The following is a 25734-nucleotide window of genomic DNA, read 5'->3' as shown; positions in this document are numbered from 1 at the left end:
CTAACATGCTATGCATTTAGTCCTCAGTACAGACATTTGACTTGGATGGATTTGAAAAGACTGGCTAAAACGAAAAAAGTTACTCTAAACCTCCCAGTCCTTTTTAGATGCTTATCTTGCAATTTTTGCTAATATGACTCTACTAATATGTACATTTTCTCATGCCAGCCTCTGCTGACACACTACCTGGGCTCATTTCACACAACTCCCTACATTCCTAGAGTGCAGGGGAGAGAGGAGGGAATCCCAACTTTGGGATCCTATTTCTGGGGGCAGAAAGGGGGCGCATATCGCTGCCCCTCAAATGGCTGAACAGACTTTCTTCAAACTTACAAAAATATTTAGCATGGACTGAAATCAAAGTTTACAAGTTCTAGCTGGGAAAATGGGTTTAGAATGGAAATACCGTAGCCTATAGTCAGTGTTGTTGATACAATGGATGTTTAATATTGTAACAATGGACTCCTCTATGGCTTGTTTACTAATTTCTCCTAAATCTTCTGATTCACACTACTATGTTTCCCCCTCTCCAGGTGAATGGAAAAGGTTCATTATGGTGTGTTGATCCGGAATATAAGCCAAATCTTATACAAGCACTGAAAAAGCAACCTTTTCCCTCAGCACTTACATTTTATACCCCACCGGCATCACCACCGAGGTAGGCAAATTTTCCGTTACAAGTACAGCATTAAGTTATGGTAACATTTCCCAAAGAACACAACAGCCTGGGCAATCTATAACACAAAAGAAGTCGTTATTTGAAAGAAAAAAAAAATGGGGTGACCAGTCATTTCCCACAAACTCTGTTTTTCCTGACATGGGAGTGGAGAGGAATGGAGGTAGAGGGCTGGAAGAAAGACAATACTGCATGGAAGGGTGGATAATAGATTGAAAATGACTGGTGGAGAGAAGGAGCTGAATGGGGCTCAGGGAGGGAAGTGGGCAGAATGGACAAGGAAGTGAGAATCTAGCGAGTCTAGATTTTCAGGCTGATACATCAGGACACCTGTCTCATGAGAAGCATTTGATATCTGTGGGGAAGGAGGGAAAGTGTATGAAGCAAGTGGGCAGGAAGGAGGGCTCCCTCTCCAGAAAAACTGGGACACCTTTAAAAAATGGGGGTGGAGAAAACAGTTTTTAACTCTGTGTATTCTGTTCTCCCCTCAACTCATAGCTATGTTTTCTATCCCATTCCTGCAAGCCCAGCATCTTTTGGGGGGGGGGGGGGAGAGCAAGGGGCAGGAGTTAAGGGGTTGAGAGGAAGGCTGGGGGCATTGGTTTTTTGCCTCCTGCTCAGCCCTAACTTTTATTTTTTGCTCCACTTCCTCTATGCCTTTTGTTAATCTCCTGGGCTTTCATTTGGGTTGGTTGGTTTGTTTTTACTGCTTGTCTTCTCCTGGTTCCTCTTCCCTTTATATGCACCCTGTTCTCTCTCTATTCTCACTTTCTCCCTGTTCTTTCTTCCCAATGTGACTCTACCAGGGACATAGCTAGGAGCAGCACAAAGAGGAGCTACTTCTATTAGCAAGTCTTTGGGCTGCCTTTCAGCTATTTTCAGGTTTGTTGGGAGCGGATATCCCTTCTTTTCTCACTTACAACTTGATGTGGGGTGAGTAGCTGTCTGAACCTCTGTGGGTAGCAGTACTACACAGTGCTTTGGAGAACAGGCAATCCTGGGTGACTAGATATCCTGGGTTTTGTGTAAGTGGGACAAAATCCCAGTTTCAGTGGAACTAACCACTACTAGCCTGGAATGTCTGGGCACCTTTAAACTTAAAGAAAAGGTGCTAGGAAAAAATTGTGATGTATTGAAAACACTTATTTGCTGACATATCTACAAAGCAGGGGCGGGCAAACTTTTTGGCCTGAGGGCTGCAGCGGGTTTTGGAAATTGAATGGAGGGCCGGTTAAGGGAGTCTATTCCTCCCCAAACAGCCAGGAGTGGCCTGGCCCCTGCCCCTATCCCCCCCTGCTTCTTGCCCCCTCACAGCCCCCCCCAGACTCCTGCCCCCTCCACCACCCCTTTTCCCTGTCCCCTGGCTGCCCCCAGAACCCCTGCCACCCCATCCAACCCCCCCTCCTTCCTGACTGTCCCTCTGAGACCCCTACCCCCATTCAACCCTGTTCCCTGCCCTCTGACCGCCCCGCCCCCATCCACGCCCCGCCCCCAACCACCACCCCGAACTCCCTTGCCCTCTATCCACCACCACCACCCCGCTCCCTGCCCCCTTACTGCGCTGCACCAACCAGAGCACCAGGACAGGCAGCCGTGCCGCCTGGCTGCAGCCAGCTGCGCTGCCCCAGGAGCTCGCAGCCCTTCCACCCAGAGCATTGTGCTGGCGGTGCAGTGAGCTGAGACTGCGGGATCGGGGGAATAGCAGAGGAGGGGCCAGGGGCTAGCCTCCTGGGCCAGGGGCCAGGCAGGAGGGTACTGCAAGCTGGATGTGGCTCGTGGGCCATAGTTTGCCCACCTCTGCTACAAAGGAATACTCCATAAATAAACTATTTCCATTCATGTTGGAGGATTTCTTTTGTATGTTCATACTATTTTAAAAAGTAAAATACTTTAAAAAGTTAAACTGGAAAAATAAATTATATTAAAGTGTGTAATCTAAGCTGAGGATGGTAGATGGTTCAACTCTAATGAATAAAGAGAGATTTCAATATTACTTTCTGGTAGAACTTATAATTGCTAGGTCTACTACAAAACTCAACTTGGCATTTTACTTTTAAGTGAAACTGCTACACTGACCCTTGGATTTGACACCCTAATGCAAGCATTTAAATACATAGTAGTGAATAAAAAGCTTTGCACAGCTTGGTGGCTTACACTTGGGTTTTGTATTCTCTTATTTACAAAAGTGGTCTCTAACCATCTAGCTATGCTAAGCCATATGTGATCATTCTTCTGTTTGAAAGAGCCCAGCAGAAGAATTTGAAGCTATTGTAAGGCACTTGAAAAGTGTATTTGGCACTTCGGGATATTCTGAACTTGTTAAAAATAATCAATTTTAAAATCTATTTTAAAATGTCTAAATGCAAAGCACTTTTTTATAATATATAGCTGCATTTATTTAGAAAGAAATCACTATTGGAATAAAAACATTAATAAAAATCACTGAAGAAAATTTAAGTACTATTAAATATTCAGAACTAAAAGTGTCCTAATATGGTTCGTGGCCTTTCAGGCTTCTTGTTGTCGAAACAATGGCAACTGAAACGACAGTCATTAGATTCTAGAAGGTGATGTGTTTTACAAGAGCTAGTATTTTTGCATAATGGACATGAGCTTCTCTGTAGATAAAATTTGAAGTGAAGGCTCGGTCCTAAAAACCTTTGTTCATGAGGTGTGGGTTTTTTTTTGTCTTGTTTGCAGAGTCAAACCCTAAATTCATAAGGACCTGATCCTGCAGACACTGAAGTAGGAGTAACTTCATTCATATGAATAGTCCTCATTGACAACAGCGGGGACCACATAAGTGAGAAACTTTACTCCAAATGCATAAGTATTTGCAGGATCAGGTCCTAAATTTGTAGCACTTTTGTTGTTTTGTAGTTTTTCTTTTTCATTGAAGCCAGGCATTAGTCTCACACTAATTATGTTAGTATTGCACATAATGTGAAATACTGGCCCTATTGAAATCAATGGCAAAATTCCCATTGACTTCAATAGGTCCAGGATTTCACTGCAGGCTTTATTATTGCATATCTTTTTTTTTTTTTCCTACTAACTAAATGTTTGATATATTTCCTTCTGTCTTTTAAAGATGTTTTTCTTTTTAAATGCCCCTTTTAAAAAAAAATTACATTTCTAGGCCTCTGACCTGTGCAGGAAAGGGATACATTCATCCTTCTCTTTTTTTTTTTTTTTTTTTTCTTAGCCTAAGTTTGGCTATGTCTACATTACAAATTTAAGTCAACTTAAGTTATGTCAACCTACTGCCACTGCTGTAATTAAACCACCTCGCATGTCCTCACTACGCTCCATGTGTTGGCAGAGCACATCCACAGTAGCAGCTCTTGCATCAACACAGAGCTGTGCACTATGCGTAATTAGCCCTCTGTGCAACTGGCGCAGGATGTTTTGGGAAGAGTTTGTAATGCCTCATGGGGGGCAGGTTTAGTGTCACATGATGCAGGTTTCTCAATCCCATCATTCCATGGGTATCCTACTAAATTGCCAGCTGCTTTTCAAATGCCCTGGTAACCTGCAAGCTAACCATCTCTGTTAGAAAGCATGGATCCTGCATTGCTCTTCAATATTGTGCTGTGTGTTACGAACATAAGGCTATAAGAGGAGTTCAGTGGGGGCTATTTGGCTGGGGGAGGCTGTAGAGGAACATTTTAACACTGAGCCAGAGTAATATGTGTTCCTGTAGTGTGCTGAGCCTGGCATTGTTTGTTTGCATCACACTATAAACCTTGTATGATTGCTGTGCGTGCCCAACTCTTATAATGCATGTGCACCTATTGCTATTGTCTTGAATGTTAGCACCAGCCACCATGTGATGGAGAATAAAGAGAAATTCCGTTTCCAAAAGTAGATTTTTATTCCACACCCATGCAAACATACCTATGTAATACTGAGGTAAACTTCATACATGCAGGGGAAAGTATCTTTAAAGGGATGGAAGAGGGAATTCATAAGCACATACCCCAAGGAGGCTCTCACAGCTGGGTGTACGTGCAGCTGTAATGTTTAATCTCCCATGGGGTGGAATGCCTTGGGTATTGCTGTGGCCCCAGAAGATGCATGGAATTGGCAGGTAGGGATGAGGGGACAGGGAGTGTAGGGAGGTCCTTGTGATTCTCTCTCCCAGCCTCCCTACAGTGATTTCTTCCCACAGACCCAGGAAATCCACCACCTTCTGTGTACTCCAGGCAGCAGCATGTTTGCTGCATGGAGCTGGCTTGCTCATCTGGGCAGTCGCCCTGCAAATCCGTGGATATCTGTTTTATATCATTTTTGTGGATCACGGATCGGATGTGGATACAAATTTTGTATCTGAGCAGGGCTCTAGCTATGTGAGCTCTCCACACTGAGCAAACAGGAAGAGCAATTTCAAAACTCCATGGGGCCTTAAAAGGGGAGGAGCACATATCTGTGTACCTGGCTGCAGGGCAGTGGAGTTCAAAACAGTGATCAGAGCAGTCATGGTGGGCATTGTGGGATACCTGCTGGGGGCCACTTAGGGTGAGGTAAGCAATGCAGTATCTACACTGACACTGCATCATTCTAACCAGGTTGCCCTAAGTTCTCGTCGGCGTAGCAGGAAAGTTAAAGCAGCAGGAGGAGTATTGCAGTGTGTACACCTCCATAGTTAGGTCAATGTAAGTTGCCTAATGTTGGCTTAACTTTGTAGTGTAGAGAAGCCCTTTAATCTTAATCCAATAGTTCTTAGAGAGCTGTGGTTTTAGAGTAATATTTACTTATGCCTTAAGTTTTATTGTGAACAGAGTAATTCAGACATTTAGCTTCAGCTGTTATTTCAGCAGTAGTGCAGCAAGGAAACAGTTTCTAAATAATAATTAATAAACATGTATATGGTATTAGTGAGACCAGTACTCAAATAATGAGTACTGTTCTGGTGTCAGCATTTTAAAAAGATGTGGAAAAATTGGAGAGGGTGGAGAAAATGTCTTACAGTGTGACTTTTAGAGTTTACAATCTATTTAGTGTATCAAAAAGAAGATTCAGAGGTGACTTGATTGCAGTGTATAAGGACCTTCACATGGAGAAAATACCAGGTACTAAAGGGCTCTTTAAACTAGCAGAGAAAGAGATAACAAGAACCAATATCTGGAAGCTGAAACCAAACATATTCAAATAAGAAATTAGGCACATTTTTAGTGTGTGACTAACCATTGTTGAAAACTAACAAGGGAAGTGGTGGATTCTCCATCACTCGATGTCTTCAAATCCAGATTAGATGCCTTCTGGAAGTTATGCTTTAATCAAACACAAATTGTTATGCTCAGTACAGGGGTATCTTAGTGAAATTTTAATGGCCTCTGGTATCCAGCAGTTCAGACAAAAAGATCAAATCATCCCTTCTGGCCTTTATGAATCTAAATGCTACTTTTATTAGTGAACTATATATATATATATATATATATATATAATGCCAAACAGAATGCTATAATCCCTCCACCCCCACCCCAAAAGCTTTATCCTATCCTATGAAGAGAGAGAAAATGATGGTTACTGTGCCAGAGGAAGCCCCAGATTTCATCAAGAGGGTTTGTATTTGTAGTCAGTAATATTTTAGCATTGTCTTAGAGCTATTGTTCACTTGTAGTCCCAAAAAACATAATTGACCAAATTTTAAAAAAGCAACAGCTTCTGATCTACAGGACCTGTTTTTAGACATAAATCTTTGGTACAGTAAATGATTGGTATAATTGATGTACTTTGTTTATGTGAAACCTGTTACTCAAGTTGAGTATAGTGAGTATGGCCAGTTTCAAGATGTGCATTTTGCCTTTGGGTTATGGTGATCACCTAGACCCTGATCCTGCAAACACTTGAGCATGTGCATAACTTTCCTCGTGTGATTAGTTCCACTGAAGTCAAATTGTGTGGACATAGTGTTTGCAGGATCTGAGCCCATGTGAAAGGACAGGTTGCTATGTTTCTTGCACACTTGCCACTTCATCACTTTATGTGAAGGACTGCAAATCAAACAATGTTGTATAGATCCCTTATTTTCCTTCTGATAACAGTTGTGATTTTTCTTTCTTTGAATAAATTCTCCTTGTTCATCCTCTCCTGCACCACTGCAACCTATCCAGACAAAAATTGAAATAGCTGTGTTTGTTTATAGAGCTAAACTGTTACATTTTCTTGGGTGGTGAATGTGACAATTTTCAGTGCCAATAAAAATGAGACTGATATCAGTAACTACTGCCAAATATAATGCAGGCTAGCAACGTACCAGTTTCGTTACACACATCAATTAATGCACTTTTGTCCCTGATCTGCTGCACCATTGCTAATCTAGTTATGAAATCCTGTTCAGCAGAGACTGTTAACTATGCCAAATTGAAATTGTGATTATATGATGAGGATGAATCCACAGTGGTAATTGGACTAATAACAAAAATACCATGGGCAATGGCAGATTACTGCACAGGCCTAGGGGCCCCAGCAAATTTGGGGCCCTTGGAAAAATCTGCCCCCCACCACGACTCCGGGGCTGGAGGAGCTCTCGCTTCCCGCCATGGCCCTTGGGCTGGAGGAGCTTCTCTGGTCTCAGAGCTGCAGCGGGGTGTGGTGATGGAAAGGAGTGAGTGGGATCATGGGGGAAGTGATGGAATGGGGCGGGGCCATGGGCAGAACAGGGGCAGGGCCGCAGGGAAAGGGTGGAATGGGTTGGGGCTATGGGGAAGGGGTGGAACAGGGGTAGGGCTGCCGGTGGAAGGGGTGGGGCAGGGCCACAGTTCTGGTGCCAGGTTCCTCTCACTTGCTCTGGTCCAGGGCCCCAGGAGACTTTAATCCACCTCTGATCACGGGCATAGCACACAAACAGGTGATTCCAGAGCTGTAAGGACATGCGCAGCCAAAGGAATAAGACAGTCACCTAATAAATAAAAACATTTATCAGCTGAAGGATTCCGTTGAAATTAAGCTCAATTCAAAGAAATAAATACAGTTTTAAAACAAAAATCTCAGGCAAAACCTGTAAAATGGAAAAAAAGCCCTAGAGTATTAATAAAATTAAACATAAACTCATCTAAACATTATGGCCAAGATTTCCCAAACTGGATGCCTAAAGTAAGGTCCTAAATCTGTAGTTAACTATCTAAAAGTTGACCTGATTTTTAAAAGTGCTAAGCAACCAGCAGTTCCCATTGATTTCACTAGGATTTGTGGGTGCTCAGTACTTCTGAAAATAAGGTTCTTCTTCGAGTGAGTGCTCATGTGCATTCCACAATAGGTGTGTATGTTCGCCACGTGCACCGGTGCTGGAAGTTTTTCCCATAGCAGTACCTGTAGGGCAGCGTCCCTAGCAACCCCTGGAGTGCCGCCACTATGGTGTGGTATAAGGATGCTGCGTGCTCCCCCCAGTTCCTTCTTGTCACCAGTGAAGGTACTTCGGAACTGCTCTGCTCTAGCTCTGCTATAGCTTTCCCTGCTCAACTTCGTTTATTTCGTAGTTAGTTAGTACTTGTAGTTTTAATAATAATAATAAAAAAAGGGTAGTATAGTTAGAATAGATATATACGCCTGGGTCGGGGCATGCCTTGGGCTTTAAGTCGTGCAACACTTGTAAAAGGCCTATGCCCGTGAGTGATCCGCACCCTGATTGTTTACGCTATCTGGTGGAGACCCACCCCAGCGACCGCTGCAAAATTTGCAGATCTTTTTAAGCCTCGGACCAAGAAGGAGAGGGATCTATGGCTCTGAGCCCTATTGATGGAGTCGGCCCTGACCCCATCACCCCTGCACTGCTCCGAGTCAGCACTGAGCACTGCGGCATCAGTGCGCGGTGACCCAACACTGCCTTCCACCAGTCGGCACTGCTCCCCATCCACGGGACACTCTAAAAAGACGAAGAAGAGGTCTTCTCCGTTAAGGCACCAGGGCAAGGCTGGGGACGAGACTAGACCCGTGTTGGGCAGCTCTCGATCCCCATCGACTCCTTGGCCTCTGACTCAGGTCAAGCCGAGTAGCCCAGCCCACTCCGAGCCAACCTCCCCGGACGCCAGTGGCCACATTCAGGTGCCCTCCATGCCGGAGGCCCTGCAGGTGGCTCGAGACGTAATGTCTCTACCAGTACAGGTTGCACTGACACCAGCAGTTCCCTGGTCCAGAGGCAAGCCGGCGCTCGGATCTCCACAGTCTCCGCCTGGACGGTACCACTCACGGTCGAGGGAAGGTTCCCGACGCTGCTCTCCACACAGTGACCGTCCCGCTCGCAGCCCACAGGTTGGCTGGCTGGGTGCCGAGCAGCAGGGTGTCCAGGCTGCACTCCGCCTTGAGGGAGCACAGACCTCGTGATCAGAGCGTGCCCTGCCGGGACCAGGACAGACGGCACTGGGGGTCTCTGACTCCGAGAAGCTATTGTAGCCCCAACGTCGCTCTCAGTCCTTGTCCCGGTCACTCCCGCAGCCCCAGGCGTAGATCGCTGGCAACCAGCTGTCGCGGATCCACCCGTCGGAGCCGTTCGTGGAGCAGCCATTACAGACAGTACTCCCGGTCCTCCACGCCGGGATCATGAGCTCGAGCTTGGCACTGCTTGCGACACTGTCACTCATCCCCATCCCGGGATAGCGGTAGATCGTATGCCAGCCCAGCCTCCAGACAGTCAGTGAGCCAGCTGGGTCAGGCGGGGCAGTCTGCTCTGACAGTGCCACAGCAGGTGCAGTGGCACTGAGCTCCCTGGCCAGCACCCTGGTACCAATGGGCCCCGTGGGCCCCGACACAGCGCCCGGTTGTGGCTCGCGCAGTGGCCGGAGCCTCAAAAAGACCATTGGCCTCCTCAGCCACCCATGAAGGGGGTCAGTGGAGCGCTTCTCCTCGGTGCCGCGCTCAGAAGGGGACCAAGTGTTGGGACCTGCGGCTCTGGTGGGGACGTAGTGTACCACACCCCCATTCTCATCCTCCCCCGATGAGGCAATCATGGCACCTCATCGTCCTGTCCCTCAGGAGGACACAAAGCCCACCAAGAACTTTTGAAAAGGGTGGCATTAAGCCTCAACCTACAAGCTGAGGTGGTGGAGGAACTCTCGGACTCCCTCTTTGATGTCCTCTTGGCTACAGCGCCAGCCAGGGTGGCTCTCCCACTCCACGAAGGGGTGGGAAAGATCTCGAATGCCCAGTGGCAGACCCCGGCTTCCTTACCCCCCCATCTCTAAAAAGGCCGAACAAAAATATTTTGTGCCTGCTAAGGGGCACGAGTATCTATATACCCACCCCATCCCCAACTCTCTAGTGGTTGAGGCGGTCAACCATAAGGAGTGTCAGGGCCAACCTGCTTCTACCCCTACGAATAAGGACTCGAGGAGACTAGACTTGTTCGGTAGAAAGATTTATTCTTCCTTGAGCTTCCAACTGAGGGTGGTGAACCACCAAGCCCTGCTGGACAGGTATGACTTTAACTTTTGGGGCTCAATGCCAAAGTTTGTGGACTCCTTCCAGGAGTGTGATAAGAAGGAGTTTAAGGCTCTGGTTGAGGAGGGCACAGCTGCTGCCAGAGCAACCCTTCAGGCAGCCTCGGACACTGCGGACACGGGTGCAAGATCTATGGCCTCTGCAATGTGTCCATAAGAAGAGCGCTGTGGCTCCTGTTATCTGGGTTGTCCAGCGAGGCACAGAGCTCCTTGCAGGACCTCCCATTCGACGGCAAGGCCCTGTTCGTGGAACAAACAGACTTGAAGTTACACGGTCTCAAGGACTCCCGCACAACATTAAAGACTCTTGGTCTCTATGTCCCAGCCCCAGCCAGGACCAAGTTCAAGCCGCAGCAAGCCCCCAGTCAGGCCACCCACTCCAGATACGAGCCCCCTTCTAAAAAATCAAGGGACTATAAAAAGTGCTCACAGCGGCAGTCTTGGCCTGCACCCCAGCCTGGGCCCTCCAAGGGCAAGCAGGCAGGTAAGTGCCAGTTTTGATGACACCCAGGGATGACTTACCAGTTTGTACCAGAGATCCACCCGACCTTCCCTTCTCCAACTGCCTATGTACTTTCCTCCCAGAGTGGTCGCTGCTGACCTCGGACCAATGGGTCCTCAACACAATCTCCCTGGGCTATACCCTCCAGTTTCTCTCTACCCCCACCCACCCACCCTCCCTCTGCGTCCCTCTTCAGGGACCCCTCTCACGCGAGCTTACTTGAGCAAGAGGTGGGGCGGCTCCTTCACTTAGGGGCAGTGGAGGTGGTGCCGGCAGAGTTCAGATACAAGGGGTTCTACTCCCACTATTTCCTTATGCCGAAGGCAAAAGGGGGGCTCAGACCCATCCTGGACCTGCAAGGCCTGAACCAGTACATGGTAAAGCTCAAGTTTCGCATGGTCTCTCTGGCCTCCATCATCCCCTCCCTGGATCCCAGAGACTGGTACACCACCCTCGATCTCTAGGACGCGTACTTCCACATTCATATATTCGAGGGCCACAGGCATTTCCTCCACTTCACAGTAGGACAGGAACACTTCACCATCCTCCTGTTTGATCTCTCAATGGCACCCAGAGTCTAGATGTGAGACGGGCTCTGGCTTTTTACCTGGAATGTACAAAACCATTCAGGAAGTCTTCGCAACTGTTCATCTCCACGGCCGAGCCCATGAAAGGTCGGCTGATCTCCACTCAGTGGCTCTCCAACTGGATCACTTCGTGTGTCCATACTTGTTACGACCTGGCGGGAGTTCCCCCTCCACCAATTGTGAGGGTGCACTCGACTAGGGTGCAAGCCTCGTTGGCTGCCTTTCTGACTCACATCCCTATTCAGGACATTTATAGGGCCGCCACATGGTTGTCAGTCCACACGTTCACCTCGCATTATGCGATCGTCTCCCAAACTAGGGAGGACGCCGGGTTCGGTAGGGCGGTGCTCCGTCCTGAGTGTCTGTGAACTCCTACCCACCTCCAACAGATATAACTTGGAATCACCTATTGTGAAATGCACATGAGCAATCACTCGAAGAAAAGACAGTTATCTTTTCCGTAACTGGTGTTCTTCGAGATGTGTTGCTCATGTCCATTGCACATCCTGCCCTCCTTCCCCGCTGTCAGAGTTGTCTGGCAAGAAGGAACTGAGGATGGGGGGAGTGCGCAGAGCCCCTTATACCGTGCCATAGCGGCGCCACTCCAGGGGTTGCTAGGAGTGCTCCCCTATGGGTACTCCTAAAGGAAAAACTTCCGGCACCGGTGCACGGGGCGAGCACGCACACCTATTGTGGAATGGACATGATTAGCAACATATTGCTAATCAAATTTCTTTTGTATACATTTTTAATGAAATTTAACATACTACAAGGGCTGGTTGAATATCAAAAATATTTTCTGAATATACTACTTGGTTAATTTCACTTGTTTGTATTGAATAATGTATTCACAGAATAGTATATGGCCAGCTTTAGAGCTGGTCAGATAATACAAAAAAGTATCTGTCGATTTTATTTGACAAATACTTGTGAAATTTGTCAATTAATGTATGAGTCAAGTCCTGCTTAAGCAGTCCTGCTTACTACATATCTTTCTTTCTTTCTATTCCTCCTTTTCTTCTTTTTTCTCTCATTTTTGTCTTTTCTGTAATATTACCGTGTATCACTTCCTGCATTGTCTTCAGTGTCTCAGAGAAGATGGGGGTGGAGGAGCACACAGTCTCCAAAGGCAACATCTAGGAGACAAGCCAACTTCCCCTCACCTGTCCCTGGACCCCGTTTGGGGGCTTAAGTGTCTGATTACATTTGAAGGCCCTCTCCTCTGCTCCCCATTTCCTTTGGAAAAAGAAGTCTCTCTGTTCCTTCCTTCCACTGTAGTCTTCTGGCTATTAGTGTGTCTGGGGGCTGGTCTACACTGGGAGGGGGGGGGGGGGGGGAAATCGATCTAAGGTACGCAACTTCAGCTACGCTATTTGCATAGCTGAAGTCGAAGTATCTTAGTTCGACTTACCTGACCGTCCTCATGGCGGCAAGTCGACCGCCGCAGCTCCCCCGTCGATTCCGCTTACTCGTGCTGAGGTGGAGTACAGGCGTCGATTCGGGGATCGATTTATTGCATCTAAACGAGACGCAATAGATCGATTACTACCTGCCGATCCGGCAGGTGGTGTAGACGTGGCCTGGGAGTGCTTTACTTTGCCCCACTTCCAAGCCTCCTGGCTGCTGGGAAGGGAAGAGGCACGTATCTGTGTTGCTTTACTGCTCCCTTAGCCTCAGGTTTTGAATCCTCCTCTCCAGTAAAAAGTTCCATTGCCTGCTTCTACTTCTGTTCAGAGCTTTCTCTAGCAACTGCAGAGTGAGATTGACTTAATTTGTCATTGACCACTACATTTTGGTTAGCAGCAATGAAACTGACAGGACTCTTAACAGTCTTCATTTAGCTACAGCCTGGCAAAATCCTTAGCAACAGTAGAGGCACCTGAGTTCTGGACATCACTGCACTGATTTACACTTAAGTCATATTTAGAAAGTTTCTTCACAACCATAAAGGCTAGAGCTTTTTAAAAAATTTTAATGAACACTTAGAATCTGCACAAGTTGATGGCTGGCCAAGCAAAGTTTCCTAATCACCCCAAAGTGAATGGGCTTTTTTGAGTCCTGATTATAAATCTATATCGTTCTGTAATCAGACTGGCTTGCTTACTATTTAGCTACCAAAAGTAGTAGAAATTGTGGGGCTTCCTTGGCTTACCTCTCCTATTTTAATGACTTTTTTTTTCTTTTAACTTTTTGTGGTATAAAAATTTCTTCACTTCATCTAGTCACAGTATATTAAATTTAGTAATATTTATGGTTTTAGTAAATTTTTTTTTCTTTTCAGTAGGTCATCCTGTCCTCATTACTTAACCTCAGTACTTAAGCAGAATCATGACCGGTCTCTAAAAGGTAATTATGGCATTAATATTCTGTATGTTTTGCCCTCCCACAATGCTATTCATATTCAGAATAAATTGCAGTCTGAAATGTGAAGATGGACTTTTGTCAAAGTGTACAAAGACTCTTTCAGAAAAGTCAGTTAATAGAGTGCTCTTTTAGTTGTCCTAGTGTGTCTTTGGTTTAAACTGATTTTGTTCTTTTAGTAAATCCATCACGAGCTTTTTAAAAAAAAAAAAAGTTTACACTTTGTACTTTGGTGTAATTACACCAATGTGTGCAATGTCATAGAATGATATGGGCATATGCTGCACTTCTATGAAACAAGGATGTCATGGTGTAAGTAAATCCAGAGTAGCCTGGTTAACACTGCCATTCCACCTCATAAATGCTCTGTGCAGGACATGCTGCTTTATGGCTAGTCTTATGGCCATATCCTGCAAAGCTTTGTGTATTAAAATCCGCTTGTCTGTTCTCTTTGTTTTCTATTTCCTATGACAGTGGGAGAAAAATTCTTCTGAGTCTGGTTATTTATGTTGTAAGGAACAGGAGTATCTGAAGATTTATGCCTAAAGTCATGATGATTAATGTGATAGCCAGAAGAGCCCTATGATTGCACCATGGGCCAGCACATCTCTCTGCAATGTCAAAAAATGTTAGCTTTTACCTTTCAGAGGAGAAAAACTGCATTTGGATCAATCCTGGATCAATCCCACAAGGCAGAGGTGCAGGATTACAATTTCCTATGGTCTACTCATGAGATCCATAAAATACTATGGGATCCAGATGTGAGTCTCGCAGTTATGCAAAGGAGAAAATATAGCATGTCTGTCTTTCGCCATCCTGGTGCTGAGAAGGGGTTCCACTCTTTGAGAAGCCAATCCTCCTTCATGGCCTTCTGTGCTCCAACAACCAGTAAGGGCAGAGGATGGTTTTATAATAAAAACACGTGATGGTCCCCCTGGCAGTCTGCAGAGTACAGGGCTCTGTTAATGACGTGACAGATGATAAAGATTCTCTTCTCGAGACGCGCCATTTATCTCTGCACCACTCCTTAACACGGGTTGTCCTTCTTTCAAAGGTCCCTTCCCTTCTCCTTTATTTTATTTTCAAGGGAAATTTCATTTGCCTTCAGATGAAGCAAATTCTAACAAGAAGCTGATTTTTCTGTCTGCCTTTACTGTGCAATATCTGGGGGAGGGGGGTTGTTGCCTCCCACCCTTCTCTAAAGGGAGGATTGTGCATCAGTCTTCATTGACAAGTGGGTGTCAACCACGGTGAACACGTGTGACACTACATTTTCAAGCCAGCCTCAAGGACATAGGAGGATACCATCCCTTTTATTCAAGAAAAAGTTTACTCCACTGTCTTGTTCTTTGTTTCCATTGGTACCATAGAACCTGTCACCAGATCAAATAGGTTTTGATGTATTTATTGGCTCTAGATAGCGCTGTTGACATCCTAATATGTAACACTCTCCCATATTCAGGTTATAGTTCTGTTTTCCCAACCGAATTAGTAATAAAATAAATATTAGATCACATAACCTTCCTTACAGTTAATGGCTCTTATAATATAGATACACCTTTAAATCATCCCCCAAAACGGGTAATGGAGAGAGATTGGAAGGGCCTGAATCAGCACACTGTTAAGGATTAACAATATGTTTAGCTGCTGTTAGGGCTCAACAGTGTAATACAATATTTTTCATTTTCCATGAGGACATAAAAAAAATGTTGCCTCACAACCCTTGTTTAACCATACTTATTTTTGTAGAGCAGATAGCACCTATAAGGCACTTCAAAATGTAGTCATCCTTCTGTGTGATTTATGGCTGTTGTGAGAACTTCACTCACTGGTGGCTCGAAGGCTGAAAAGATATAAGCTGTACTGCTACTGAAAGCTAATGGAAATTCATTTTAAGTTGTGTATTTGGCGCTGAAAATTCTCTGTTCAAGTCCTAGCTGAGTCCCGAATCTTCCTGTTGATATACTCAGTTATTGATCTGAACCACACTGTCTTGACTCTAATACATCTTAATGTGTGTCCACCTGACACAGTATGTACGCCAAGTATGCAGTGCACTTCAATAGCCCTGTCGTTTATAGAAGACTCTCTTTGATGCTGAAGTGAAGTATTTTATCATCCCTAAAATACATTATGATTTGTTCCGCAGTGGTAGCTCTAATAAAGTCACACTCTCATCCTCAGTATATAACATGTTAATTTTTGTTCATACAACAGTCATGTATGTTTGGGATTCTTTGCCACGTGGACAAAAAAGAAATATCACTTAACTATAAGTGCATATTATGCCTTTCTGGTAGCCATTTCCTCATCCCAGCTGGTTCTATCTAATCTGTCCATCTAGGTTTTGATGAGTGCAGTATAACACGGGTTTGGGATCTTGCAGTAGCCCTATCCTGTAGACTTTCTGATGTTCAACCAAGAAAAAATTAGCCATTAGGGCAATCCAGCTTTCACATTCAAAGGTAGTGTTATTGTTATATGTAAATGGTACATCTTTCACCTTAGTTTATCTCCAAGGCCAAGCATAATTTTGGCACTTCATTTCTCCCTAAATAGGAAAAGCGGCCTCTGATATCAAAACATCGTATTCTATACAGTTGTTCCAGAAATATACTAAAACCACCATATACCGAGTACCTGAACTAGGATTCCTACAGAGCCTGTTGTATATGGTTGAATATACAACTGATCAATAAAAAGGCATATTCCACCAGAGGTTTAGTGTCCTGAGCAAGAAGGAAATGTGTCTGTAGAGGATCTCTGCTGATAGCTGTTTTGGAGGGGGAAGGGGTGTCAGGTGACTTATCCTGGATCTTGAACTGACTGGCTGCCAAGAAAATATGTTAAATTTTTTTTTTATTTTTATTTTTTTAGCCATATAGGAATAACCTTACGCGCGCTTCTCAAATTCCAGTATGAGGCACAACTGACTTAATAGAACCTAAGCAGGAATTTAGTGATGTAGCAGACAAGCAGATTAAATAATCAATTTCTTCAGCTGTATGTGGGGCTTTAGGCAAATGAAATGGGAGGTTAGTTTTAATTTTCAGCCACAGACCACCAGAAAAGTTAGTCAGGACTTTTGAGGATTGTTCAGCAGGCAGCATTAAATTTCATTCATCCAAACCAGGTTTTTGGTTGTCCCATGATGCTGGTCTTAGGATGTTTCCTGGCCTGTTTACTGAACAGCTGGTGAGTAGGGTTACCATACGCCCGGTTTTTCCCGGACATGTCCGGCTTTTCGGCACTCAAACCCCCGTCCGGGGGAATTGCCAAAAAGCCGAACATGTCCGGGAAAATGCCGGCCAGGCACTTCCCCTCCCGCGGCGGCTCTGCTCCTCCCCTGACTCTTCAGCTCTGTTTAAGAGCCGAGCTGCCCGAGCGCTATGGGCTTCGGGCAGCCCCCTTGCCTCCGGCCCCTGCGCCGCTGGAGGGGAAGTGCCCGGCTGGGGGCGCAGGGTCCGGAGGCAAGGGGGCTGCCCGACGCCTAAGCGCTACCAGCTTCACGGTTTGCCGGGCAGCCTCCAGACCCTGCGCCCCCTCCCGGGCGCTTCCCCTCCCGGGCTCCAGCTGCGCTGGGGAAGTGCCGGACGGGGGCGCAGGGTGTGGGGGCTGCCCAGCAAACCATGAAGCCAGTAGCGCTCGGGCAGCCCTTTCCGCGTGGCTGGGAGTGGGAGGGAGGAGGGGGCGGGGAAGGGGTGGAGTTGGGGCGGGGCTGGGGTGGGAAATGGGCGAGGCCAGGACCCTGTGGAGGGTCCTCTTTTTTTTTTTTTTTTATTTGTTAAGTATGGTAACCCTACTGGTGAGCCTTTTCTGCACACTTTCCCTAGGGAATAAAGGATAGACATGTTTGTTCTAAGTATCCCAAGGGTTGCTGTAGAATAGAATTCTGTATCTCACTTTTTTTTTTTTTTTTTTTTTAAATGACTGTGCTGATGTGCCCCATACAAGTTTGGGATTGCTAGTAAGAGACGATGAGTAACTGTTGATGGGGAGATGATGTATTTTGGGTCAGGGGAGGAGGGGAATGTGACCCCGCGTCAAATGCATCACCTCTGATTTTAGTCATTCCAGTTGATACACCAAAGGTATCAAGAATTCGTATCAGTTCTAATTGAATTTCTGCATATCATACAACAGTTCAGAAAATCCTCTCTGTTAAGAGGCAAGCCATTAGTGTTCCCTGGGTCTTAGGAGGCAGCTGTTGTTGAGACTGAAGACTTCTTTTAGTGTATTCTTTAGCCATGGTGCTGGGGAAGCATAAATTTGGGAAAGTATATTCCAGCAAGAGGGAGGAAGCCAAAATACATTAGTGGTGATCTGAAGAGCTGTTTACAAGGCAAAAGAAAGAACTGCAACTCACGAGTTCTGCGTTGGGGTACTGAGACGCAGAAACCATGCTTGCAGGTAGTTCTGTCTTGAATTAATGTTTATAACTCCTTGACATTTAACAAAGTGGTGTTTATATACCACTTATATGCTAAAAGAAAATGTCTGTGGCAGCAAGTGATAATTCTGAACATTTCACTTCCTGATCAAGATAATGGTTAACAACTTTTTTTGTCAGTTGGTTACATAAGATCTGTAAATTCAGTGGTGGTGTTGCTGCCAACATCATTTTGGAAAGGAAAAGAATAAAAATCTCATGAGCAGTAGGGCAGACTGTAAAGGATTTTGTTTTAGCATTCTCCCATTTTAACAGTGAAAAATGTATATATTCTATAGTTAGCACTGAAAACAGAAGCTCAGTCTCCCCCCTTCCTGAAATAGTATCAAGCTGGCTTTTCACGGCCTTCTGTGAAGTGAATTCTAAGAAAAGCTTTGTAAATGCATAGACATCCTAGTAATTATCCAAATTGCTATACATGATCCCAAATGTGACTTTGTTCTTCCTAAAAATTAAGCTGATTTCATCACTGGTCAAGGAGAAATTTGACCCAATGTGATTGTTTATTTTCCTCTTGAAATGTAAATATATAGCTCCCATGTCTAAGAATGATAGCTATTCATTTAATAATAATAATTAATAATTAATTAGTATTGCCGTTAGGAAAAACAAAGAGCCATATGAGCTGCTGTGTACCACCAGTTTAAACTTCAACAGATGCTTAACAGGGGAAAACTCTGAATAGCCAGCTTCTCTTCTCTTCCCCAACCCTGTTCAGCAGGATTGCAGGGTGCTGGTAGCCTGTTCTCCCCCATAAAGGTTCCTTTCCCAGGCATTGCCCCCGATTCAGTCCACCACTCCCCATACATGCTTACTCCCACTATGCATTTTCCCTCTGTGAGACAACCACACTACTTCATAGGGGGTTCCCACCTTTGGAACACCTTGTTCCCTCATACCATAAACAGGTGCTTTCCTTTTGTCTGACCCGTGCACCATACGTGAGAAATGTGGGTCTGATTCTGTTATGCTGCTGAAAAAAGATCAGGGAGAGAATGTCTGTAAGGCCCATTTATTGCTTTCCTCTGCTTAAAATACATTTAAGATGCCCTGAAATAGCCTAGAATAGGACAGACGGAAACCTTTTCCACTAAATATTTGCAAGGCATATTTTTGGACAAGTGTGGTGTAAATAAAGAGCAAGATGAGAAAATAGACATAATTTAGTTTGATTTTTATTTTTAGATGGAGTAGTCCTGAGTAGGTGGATCACCATCAGGAAAAGGTGTGCTTAGTAGCTCTAGTGAGAACATAACAATAGCTCTTTCATTGTGAGCAGAGAGCTAATTGCTAACCCAGCTGATTCTGATTCCAGTTAGTAACTTTAGTTGTTTTACAGTACTGTCCAGTGTTGTTGTTGGGCTCTTCAAGAAACTGATGATTTCATCCTGCTGTATAGAATTTCTACAGCTACATGTGTAATTTTGAGTAAAAGTAATGCTGTTTATCTAATTATTTTTAGGTCTTCAATTGCCCCTTTATTATTTATACTTTCATGCTCCCTAGATTGAAGAGTTCTATAACTTTTTCCTTTTGTTTCTCTGCTTGGCTGTTGTTCCATTTGACATGTGGGTAATGTGATGGATATTGTAAGGAAAGCTCTTTGTATTGCACTAATATAAAGATGCTATTCATCCATGTTGAATCTCAGTGCTGTATTTAACTAATGCACCAATTCTACAAACTACATGTTTGTAGAATAAGTTCCAAGGCTGCTTAAGGCAGATCTCTGTTGTGGCAGATGGCTAATCTTTTTCTTTGTATTGTTATGAATAGCAAATATTCATAGATAAATATAACATTGCAGGCTGATCATACATATACAAAACTGCCTAATGTGAGGCTACTCTTCCTTGACTTCAGCTCTGGTAATGTACATTAGAAATGTACATTATAATGTTCATATCACCACTAAAATACACTGTGATTTGTTCTGCAAAGTTAGTTCTAATCAAGTCACATTCACTCATGCTCAGAAGCTAATTTTTAAGCATACAGCAGTCATGCCTGTTTGGGATTCTTTGACACGATGATTCCAATTTATTGTGTGTCCAACTATAAATGCATATTGTTGTTGTTACTTTTTAGCAGGATTCCTTGTTCTCCACCCTACCCCAAAATGAAACCTAACTTTTTGCTTTCTCTCTTTTACAGATTCTGATATTGATGCTGCTACTGCAATGATGCTGTTAAATACTTCCATTGAACAAGGGATTTTAGACTGTAAGCATAAACAGTTTTATGCATTGTTTTTTCCTTAACTGAAAGCTAAAAAAATTATAGCTGAAAATTTCAGAAGTGAGGTATGCTCTAGCTCAGTGTTTCTCAACCTTCTTAATAGCAGTGACTGGCTTGCTGCCTTCCTACACTGTATCAGGGAGATCTCAGGGACTGGTGCCAGTCCACGGACCCGTTGTTGAGAAACTCTGTGGCTAGCTTATAAATGGTTTGGAGGCAGTAGGGTGGCCATCCTGCATATTCAGCCCCTTCTGTCAACATTCCCCAGTTTTACAGGGACCCCATTTCTGCTTTCTCCCGTTAGTCTGGTTGCCTTCTGCCACTCCGTAGTTGGAGACACTATACTTCTAGCCCGTGTCTCTACCACTACTATTCGTATTCAGGATTTGCTGAATATCAAGATCTTCTAGTATTCAGTGTTCATTAAATGATGGATCCATCACACCTTATGTAAACTAAATACTCAGTTTAAAAATCTTACCTTTGCACATCAGTCTGACAGACTGGGATGGCAGATTTTAGTTTGAGCTATTTTGCTTACTTATACGTCTTTGCTTTCAATAGGTGAGAAGGCCCAACCTCCCAAGATGCCCAAGAAGAGGAGTTATGGCAGTGCATTTAATCATCACAGTTCCATAAACCTGCAAGAAAATCATTCTGCAGCCACTAATATTGATCCAAAGGAGGATCACAATTACAGTGCTAGCAGCATGGCTTCACAATGTTGTGCATCTAGGTCCAGCATGTCTTCCTTGTCCTCTGTTGATGAGGTGTATGAATTTATCTCCAAGACCAGCCATGCAGGAAGCGATGGCAGTGAAGGTTTTCATAGTGAAGTGGATACGGACATTGACTATGAAGACGACCCTCTTGGAGACAGTGGCTATGCATCACAATCTTGTGTAGATACCTCTGACAAAAGTCAGCCTAGCAAGAAAGCTCTCAAGGAGTTATGTCAAGAAATTGATGAGGAGCTGAAAGAGGCAGCTGGGTCTCTGCTCCACCTGGCTGGAATCAGCACATGCTTGGGTTCCCTAATAAGTACTGCAAAGACCCAAAGTCAAAAGCAGAGGAAAAAATAGTAATGCTTGTTAGTGTGAATATATACATATATTTTTTTTTAAGTGTGGCAATACTCTTCTACTTTTACCCTTCACAAGGAAGATCAAAGCCATAAGAGGACTTGTTTTTTTATTTTTTTGATGCTAATTATAGTTTGGCCTTTTATTTTCAAATCATTGCTTAGAAAATGTTTTATTTAATCTTTTCAGATTAGGAGAGATGCATGACATGTGAAAATCTAACTGTATACTTTTTGATGACCAGTGATTGAATATTTGACCATTTACAGGGGGATGCATAGGTTCAGATGCATGTGTGAAATTTACCCCTGAGCAGGCCTACTCCACATAGTGAATTTCACCCTATGTGAGGGGACACAATTTCCCCATCTCCCTCCCCAAGACACAAATAACTTTCACTGGTATAGCAAACAGTAAGAAGCTGCCACTGTACATGTGCCACGTACCATTTTCCCCAACTATTGAATACACATTAGCTGTTAGCTAAAGGTTTTTGCTGTTTTTGTTTTGTTTTTCATGTGTAAAAAATACTTGTTAAAAACACAAAGTTCATGCTGTCTGAGTCCACAAATGAAGTGGAGATTCTAGATGGCTAAATGTAAATGACTGCTGGAAAGAACTTTGGGTCATGTTTAAGAAAAGCATAATATAATAGTTTCCTTTAAGATTAGGAAAACTGAGTTAATTACATTAATTTCTAAATACACTTTGTGCGTTTTAATATCTGCTACCGTAACTTTGGTCTAAGTCTACTGATTACTGTGCTGCTGCTTCATGCTATATGTACCATTTTAGCTTCCTTTGAACTACAGTGTATGTCCAATAGCATGGCATTCTTAGGGCATACACTGTGACTCATGGTAGTCTCTTCATATTTGGGGGTGAAGCTCCTTAAAATTCATCACCTTTGCAATAATAATCTTTATAACCCAAACATCTTGCGGACAAGAATGTTATAGTAATCGAGTGTAATGGATTTTTTTTTAAAAAGCTCAATTTGACTGCTTAACTCTTAATGTAGATGGTGGCAATTTTTTTAATATTTTGTGAAAAATGGGTACACAGACATGTTAGAATAAGTTTAACAGTACTGTAAGTATAAGAATGCCTTAAGTATGTTTCAGCATAATATAAAACTTAAAGAGGTCATTTTGCCTGTGTTTGAGAGGCAGTGTGATGTGCCATGAATCTGTTTAGCTCATACGTTAAGCTGCTGCTTTCAATAAGTGTTGGGCAAGATGGCTTAGAATTAGAATCAAATACTGTATACCCATATATGAAACCGTGTCCAGTGTTTGGTTGTTCAGAACAATGCTGGATTCAACAAAAAGAAATGAAGCTAAACTGTTACTAATGGGATAATGTTTTTCTGGCCACTTGGATACAAAGCTCTTAGAGTTCGGTGTTTTCTTATTTGTCAGTTTCTCCATGTATCCTGCCCATATAATTATCCCTTCCAGTTTAAGTATTCATACAGCCATGCTGCTGAAGGCCTACTGTTCTAAGGTTCTGCTCCAGTGCTTGTTGAAGATAATGGAGATACTCCCATTGACTTAATGGGCTTTGGATCAGGCCCCAAGATATTCAAGCATCTACATAGCGTTTCTTTGGTATTTAAATCCAGTGGCTTTAAGAGGGCTCCATTTTTAGTTTTAAGCATAAAAGTAAAAAGGAAAAAAAGAAATCTGTCTCTCTGGCACTGTGACTGTGCGCACACACACACACACACACACACACACACACACACACACGTCCACCTATACTGAGGAAAAAATGGTATACAAATGTGCTCCATTTTGCATCATATTTGCATCTTTCTTAGATGTCTCGAGCAGTGAATTAGCTGACCATATCTGTTATTGAACAGATAATGGGTGAAATTAATTCTCTCACAATTGAAAAACAAACAAATGAAAAAAAACCCATTAATTTTAATTACAAACATGGGATTTCTTAACACTGAGATGTACATGTTGATGCTTGACATTTCTTTCACTAGTCTTTGCCAATATACTTTTTAATAGTGATACAAAACATGTTCAGTATAGCAATGTAAAAGTAATTTATTATTATAGCAATATAAAAATAATTCAACGATGGAGAAGCATCATTAATATCACTTTGAAATTCATTTAAGTTTTGTATATCTCAATTTTTTTAAATTCAGCACTATGGAATAAGTGTTGTATTAAGCTCCAGATAAAGTCAATCACAGCCTTTCTGTTAACCTTAAAGGAAGGAAGGTGGATCACTCCCTAAATTTTCCAGTATTTGAATTTGTATTCATACTCATTTTCTTGCAGTTTGCCTTGGCAAGAATGTTAACCTGTTCAAATCTTATCCTTCATTTCCCAACAGAATCAATGTTTTCAAAATAAAGATTCCATACTAAATGGGGCCTGATTGTACCACTTTTACACTGGAATCAGTTGTGCTACTCAGTATGAGTGAGGGTGTCAGAATTGGGAGATAGATTTATAATGCATTTTAGTCTCCATATACAAAGACAGAGCACTAAAATCATTCTGTAATTAACAAAGTTAAGGGTGCAATTTGCACCTTTCACATAAAACCTAAATGAATGAACTGAGAGAGATGGGGGATTGGAATCCTCCTTTCTGAGCAAGCGGTAGTAGGGCACAGGACACTTGTACAACTGCTTTGCACCCATTGCTACAGTCAGTGCTGCACTCCCCACCAAGTGTAAAGGCAGATGGCTCTTTACTTTACTCACCCACTGACCGCATTCCTGCATGTCCCTGTATTAATCTCAGTGCTCTGTTCCAGCAGACAGAAGGGCTGTGGTGTCCTCCAGCAATCTCTTGCTTCTCAGATCTCAACACCTCCCACTGCAGAGGATGTGAATGTCATCCTATTCTGTTGTGGATTACCCTTCTTTTATATTCACCTGAGAGAGTTTCATATCCTTTCATTTACACACCTTGGGGTCTGAGTTAGACCATGGTGTATATAGTATAAATTGAAGGGTGTTCTAACTGCTTTTTCAGTGACATTATATAAAGAGTTCATACCAAATGGTATATTTTAGCAGCTGTTAAAAGGGTAGGGAAAGTGTTAATGTCACTTGCAATTCTTAATTAAAATGAAGAAGTGTGAGACCTGTTTACCAGGGAGGCTATCCTATTAAATGCTGATGTGAATACTATAAAAAGCTGAATCAGTCTTTCAAATTCCAGTACTAAATTATTGCTTCTGTGAAAATCACAGCAAATGTTTTAAAATCCAACTTTAAAAATGGAAGTTGCAAGTCATTCAACTTCTTTGTTAGGCTAAAAAGTGAAAGCTTTGGTTAAAGCAAAGCATTCATACATGTTAATAATGGTGTAGTCAAAATATTTATTGAAAGAAAAAGTAGAGTATTTTAAATGTTGCACCTGCCATTATTTTAAAGCACATTCTTCACATCTGCCAGTGCCATTATCAAGACTGTTTTATAAATGTACATTTCTTCAAACTAAGTGCATAATTTAAAGTATTATGTTGCCATCATATAGTGATATAAGACATTTTATAATTGCCAATTCATTGTAACTATTATTTATTTAAAAGTGAAATTGTAAGAATGCTTTCTGATCAAAGCAACTGGAGTTGTTTTTAAAATACTCCCTTTAGCTTGTTTTCTAATGTAGCATAAGAAATGTCTTGGGTTTATTTAGAATAATTCTGCCAGTAGATGACCAATCCTAACCCACCCCCACAGCCCTAGTTCAGTCCTTTACCCATTTTAAAGACAATTTACAGAAGTTTAGTTTTTTGTATTCTAACCTCTGTTAATTAAAATGTTTATAAAGTTTATTTTTACCAAAGAGATGCAATTCAATATAAAACATTGCAGAATAAACTTTGTTTTATAACATTTATGACTGTTCATTTTCTGCACATTTTTCATGCATGTGATTGAAGGGGCTTATATACAAATAAACAGCATTAAGAATGGGAAGCAGCCCAGTATTATCTATTTTTCCACAGAGATACAGGGCCTGTTCTCATGAGGGGCTGAGTGCCCTTGACTCCCATTCAAGTCACTGCCTCACAGGATTGGCCCATTTAAAAAAAATCTTTGTAATTCAGTCTAGGTCTCTGTTTAATTATGAAAGTCACTCTCATAAGTTGTACCACAAGTGAACTCTGTCAAAACATCCACTGTCTGTCTAACTCTTCCTTGATAATTGGACCACTTCTGAACTATAGATGAAAATGACATGACGCTAACATCTTGAGCCCCACCCCCCTCTATTTTTTTCTAAGTTCATAAAATGGAAGAATCCACTCCTGGGGAGAAATCCTGGCCCAGTTGAAGATGATGAGAATATTGCTATTTGACTTTCAGACCAGAATTTCACCCCTAAATTCTGGAATTTAAGACTATTTTGAGGTCAC

The 25734-nt window shown here is 43.1% G+C and overlaps 1 protein-coding gene across 10 annotated transcripts in view; it reads left to right on the top strand.

Annotated features, from left to right (window-relative positions):
• Positions 1-25210, top strand: part of FOXN2 (forkhead box N2) — a 125683-nt gene extending 100473 nt beyond the window's left edge. For 3 of the 10 annotated variants that reach the window (XM_065590749.1, XM_008179215.4, XM_008179216.4), the window contains exons 3-6: positions 534-658; positions 13484-13548; positions 20168-20236; positions 20816-25210. In XM_065590749.1, coding sequence (XP_065446821.1) covers positions 534-658; positions 13484-13548; positions 20168-20236; positions 20816-21333 — 777 coding nt within the window. In that variant the 3' untranslated portion in view covers positions 21334-25210. Of the gene's footprint in view, positions 1-533; positions 659-1482; positions 1577-3376; positions 3480-13483; positions 13549-14037; positions 14201-20167; positions 20237-20815 lie in introns of those variants that run through there. The other 7 variants (XR_010600244.1, XM_008179219.4, XR_006172664.2 and 4 more) reach the window with 7 other exon arrangements.
• The last annotated feature ends 524 nt before the right edge of the window (positions 25211-25734 follow it).

Source organism: Chrysemys picta, chromosome 3, assembly GCF_011386835.1.
Source record: "Chrysemys picta bellii isolate R12L10 chromosome 3, ASM1138683v2, whole genome shotgun sequence".
In the NCBI taxonomy this organism is placed as follows: Eukaryota; Metazoa; Chordata; order Testudines; family Emydidae; genus Chrysemys; species Chrysemys picta.
This window is presented reverse-complemented; position numbering and strand designations above follow the sequence as displayed.